This window comes from Cricetulus griseus, chromosome 4, assembly GCF_003668045.3.
Source record: "Cricetulus griseus strain 17A/GY chromosome 4, alternate assembly CriGri-PICRH-1.0, whole genome shotgun sequence".
In the NCBI taxonomy this organism is placed as follows: domain Eukaryota; kingdom Metazoa; phylum Chordata; class Mammalia; order Rodentia; family Cricetidae; genus Cricetulus; species Cricetulus griseus.
The window spans coordinates 151569703-151574539 of NC_048597.1; the positions used below are offsets into that span (position 1 = coordinate 151569703).

A 4837-nucleotide genomic window follows, 5' to 3' on the forward strand; every position below is an offset into this window, starting at 1 on the left:
TGCAATCTTATTTAAACAAACAAGAGGCCAAAATGTTTTTAGTATTTAGTTAAATATACTAAGTAGTGTCCAAGAGGTTAGCATAATTCTGTCAGAAATCACAAGAAAAACAATATTAGAGGAAATTGTTGAGAAGTTAGAAAATGCATATAATGTAGAAGTTACCATCCAGTCTGTTGTCAGACTCAAAAGGAAACTGTCATAGAATAGGTATATTGTTTTTTAAATAAAACAGACAAAGATATAAGAGCTGACCTTAGCATTCACTAGGGGATTTGGGAAAACTTATATTAATACAGGTAAAGTGGGAAAATATTGTTACATTCAAGTGACATCAGTACGACAAGCTCAAGGCCCAAGACTTCAGAGACAACAGCCAATGCAGAGTCAACCCACCAAATGGAAGAACATCTCTGAGCAGGTAGGTGCTCTTGAACAATGCTTAAATAACAGAGTTATTCTTCTTTTACAGGAAAATCTAGAGCTTCATTTGTAGAGACAACATGAGTTTCACATTTAAATGTCACATGAGGACAGTAAAACAGAAACCCAGTGAGTTTTGCTTCTCAATGCATGTAATAAAAATGAAGCCAAATCAAGTGTAATCTTGATGATAGGTGATACTCAAAGAAGTACTATTAGTTTGTTGAGTTTACATTTTAAAAAATGGTTCTGTTGAAAAAATATGCCATTTGTCAAACTGTAAACTGCTAAATACTACCAGTTGGTAGTGTTTGCCTCTCTCCATTGAACCACTCAAATTTTCACAGTGGGAGAAGAATGAGCCCAGGAAATCACTCTGCCTTATTTTTCCTTGAGGGGCTAACAGACCAGCCAGGGTTCCAGATCCCACTCTTTTCCCTGTTTCTATTGATCTATGTGGTCTCCATGGCAGGAAACGTGGGCCTAGTCTTTTTAATCAGGATTATCCCTCAGCTTCACACACCCATGTATTATTTTCTCAGTAACTTGTCCTTCATAGATCTCTGCTACTCCTCTGTTATAATTCCCAAGATGTTGGTGAACTTTGTATCTGAGAAGAATTCCACATCCTTTCCTGAGTGCATGACCCAGCTGTTTCTCTTCTCTTTCTTTGGTATTGATGACTCCTACATGCTAACAGTCATGGCATATGATCGCTATGTTGCCATTTGCAATCCCTTGCTCTACAATGTCATCATGTCTCGCAGAGTCTGTGTGCTACTATCCACTGCTGTATATGCTTTGGGGGCCTTTGGGGCCACGGTTCATACCAGCTACATATCCAGCCGTTCCTTCTGTGGAACTAATATCATTCACCATTATTTCTGTGACATCCTCCCTCTTCTAAACATAGCTTGCTCAAGAGACTATACCAAGGAGTTTTGGGTGATGATGCTGGTTGGATTTAATGTATTTGCAAGTGTGCTTGCTGTCTTCATCTCTTACGCCTTCATCCTTGCCAGCATCCTGAGAATACGTTCAGTGGATGGAAGATCCAAAGCCTTCAGTACTTGCAGTTCCCATCTTGCAGCTGTTGGAGTCTTCTACGGCTCCATCATCTTCATGTATTTTAAACCAGCTACAGGTGACACAACCCAGGAAAAAGTGGCTTCTGTCTTTTACACCACAGTGATTCCCATGCTTAATCCACTCATATACAGTCTTAGAAACAAAGACGTGAAAGAGGCCATAAGAAAACTGAGCAGTGGGCTACTCTCTCAGTCTGTGTAGAAAACAACATCTTTAAGCTAGCAATTTAAAAATTCATTCTGTCTTTCAAATTGCCTTGTGTATAAGAATACTGTTTCAAGTTGAAAGGACATCTTAAAATAAATTGTCTTTGTGGTTTATTTTTGGTCAACCTTGCTTCCCCATTGTGGTATCCCTACTCCCAACACTGTGCTTTTCACTCTCCTTAATCACTCCAGCCTACCTTCTTACCTACTGGTATACATTTAAGTACACATATAAATATATATGTATGAATATAAATATAATGTATGTGTGTATATGTATATTCTTACCAAATATCACTGAGAAAAATAAGACAAATAAAAACTTAGAGGTCTCATGTGAAAGAACAAGGTCTATTTTTATGTCTTAGTTATTGATTTGTAAAAGAAAGGAGTGTCCGAGATTAGATGAGAGAGTTGGATCTCTCCTTTTCCCATGTGGGTCCTGGAGATCATGTCTTCAGGCTTGGTGACAAGTGTTTTAACTCATTAAGCCACCTCAATGGCCTTCAGCTATATTTTAAATGACAAATCTACAAGCATATGAAGATGAGGAATAAGAATAGGAGAGTGAAAAGGAGAAGAAAAAGAAGTCAAAGGCAATGAGAGTAGACAGAATTTTGGCTATATGCTGAAGAAAACTTAATATGCACTGGTGGCTTACATGTGGATGGCGAGAAAAGGATCTCAATAGGAAACCATTTCAATGTTTTTAACCTTGTGACTGTAATGTTGCGGTGGCAATTTTCAATGACACAGAAAATTGTGAGTGAGCCTTTTTGTATGAGGACTGTGGTAGTTTGAATGTAATTGACCCCCATAATGTCATAGGGAATGGAACTATTAGGAACTTTAGCTTTGTTGGAATGGGTATGGCCTTTTTCAAGGGAGTCACTGTGATGGCAGGCTTTGAGGCTTACTATGCTCAGGATACTACCCAGGGTTTCAGTTGACTTCCTGTTGCCTGCAGTATGTAGAACTCTCAGCTACTCTGCCATCATCTTGTGTGATTATATCCTGCCATGCTCCCCTTCATGATGAGAATGGACTGAACCTCTGAAACTGTAAGCAAGCCACCCCAGTCAATTGTTTGTTTGTTTGTTTTTATAAGAGTTGTCCTGGTCATGGTGTCTCTTCACAGCAATAAAAACACTACGACAAGGACACATCCAGTTAACAACTATGGCCATATCTTCTTCACCAAAATTTCTGCTTTAAGGAATAGCATATATTTCACTTTTTATTTGTATTACAGCATCTACTATAAAGCAAATAATTTTCCAGGAAAGCTCATAGATACTTAATAGATTTCACCCAAAACTAGCTAGCAATAAGAAAACTACTGACAATGAGTGTGAGCAGAACATAGACAGACATTATTGAACTAACACCCACACATTTCTGAGGGGTATGTATTACCCAAGGAACTCCCTCGTTTCACATAGAGCCATTCCCAAGCGATGTGATTGGAATGAAAACTCAGATAAAAGTCAAGGAAATTAGCCATAGTTGGAAACTGCAGGAAGATATGAGGTCAAAATAATGTGCTGTCTCCTGCTTTTGTGCCATATCTGAAAGTATCAGAAGACAGTGATTTTACTGGGATTTGGGAAAATCCAAAGCAACATTTTCCAAAACTGACCCACCAACTTGGGCATGTTTCTACAGTTTCTTTGTGGCTATTTCTTTTTTATTTTAATTAGAAAGATTATTTTACATTTTAATCCCAGGTCCCTCTCCCTCCCCTCTTCCCCTGCCCCCCCCCCAACTAATACCCTACCTATCCTATACCCTATCTGCTCCCCAGGGAGGATGAGGCCTTCCATAGGGGATCTTCAAAGTCTGCCATATCCTTTGGGGTAGGGCCTAGTCCAACCCCTTGTGTCTAGGCTCAGGGAGTATCCCTCCATGTGGAATGGGCTCCCAGAGTCCATTCCTATGCTAGGGATAAATACTGATCCACTACAAGGGGCCCCATAGATTTCTGAAGTCTTCTCACTGACACACACATTCAGGGTGTCTGAATCTGTCCCATGCTGGTTTCCCAGCTATCAGTCTGAGAACCAAGAGCTCTCCCTTGTTCAGGTCAGCTGTTTCTGTGGGTTTCATCAGCCTGGTATGGACCCCTATGCTCATCAGTCCTCCTTCTCTGCAACTGTTATTTCAGTTCAGTTCAAGGTTTAGCTGTGGGTGTCTGCTTCTACTTCCACCAGCTGCTGGATGAAGGCTATATGATGGCATATAAGTTAGTCATCAATCTCTGTATCAGAAGAAGGCATTTAAGGTAACCTCTCCTCTGTTGCTTAGTTGGTGTCATCTTTGTAGCTCTCCAGACATTTCCCTAGTGCCTGATTTCTCTTTAAACCTATAATGTCTCCTCTATTATATTATCTCTTATCTTGCTCTCTTCTGTTCTTCCCCCAACTCAACCTGCCTGCCCCATCATGTCTTCCTCACCCCTCCTCTCCTCCCCTTCTCATTCTCCTAGTTCCCTCTCCACTCCCCCCATGCTCCCAATTTGCTCTCCTGTGGCCATTTCTTTAATTTGCAGAAATGTTTTCTTGTATGTAGGATCTTAGAAACAAAATAAATGAGGTCATACAGCATATACCTCCTTAATAGAGACCTAGATACCTCCTTCATGACACTCATTCTACCTGTAATATAACACTAGTACTGATAAGAGTTAAGCATATCTGTCTAGAAGGCAAGATCTCTGATAATCATGGGCATGTGTATCTTTTATATTCTATCACCAACACCTAGAACAATAAATGATGCAAAACTGCTCAAACACTGCCAGGTGAATGAATAAATTAATTTCTGTCAATAAAAATATAAACAAAAGTAAAATCAATAGAGGTGTTTGCAGGCAACTTCTTAAATACATTAAATTGCATTCCTTTGGGAATGAATCTGGGCTCTGGTTGTTTTTATAATTATCCAAATGGTTTTCTCTAGTTTCTTGAAGATTATTCAAGGCTACATGACAAAAAGGACACTAGAATAAAAGGGAAACTGTGTAACTCAGTTAGGCTCCATTAATATTAATAACTTTTTAATGAATAAAATAAAGTTTGCTTATGTCAACCTATAAAAGCCTTTTGATTAAAAATATCTTC

At 39.2% G+C, this 4837-nt stretch overlaps 1 protein-coding gene across 1 annotated transcript; it reads left to right on the forward strand.

Moving 5' to 3' along the window:
* Nucleotides 1–780: 780 nt before the first annotated feature.
* On the forward strand, nucleotides 781–1843 carry LOC100770886 (olfactory receptor 8D1). The gene has a single exon (XM_027412295.2). It carries the CDS (start codon nucleotides 781–783, stop codon nucleotides 1711–1713), a length of 933 nt encoding a protein of 310 aa, XP_027268096.1. The 3' UTR covers nucleotides 1714–1843.
* The last annotated feature ends 2994 nt before the right edge of the window (nucleotides 1844–4837 follow it).

Coding starts and splice junctions, on each gene's coding strand:
- LOC100770886 (XM_027412295.2), top strand. CDS start 781: ATGAGCCCAGGAAATCACTCTGCCTTATTTTTCCTTGAGGGGCTAACA.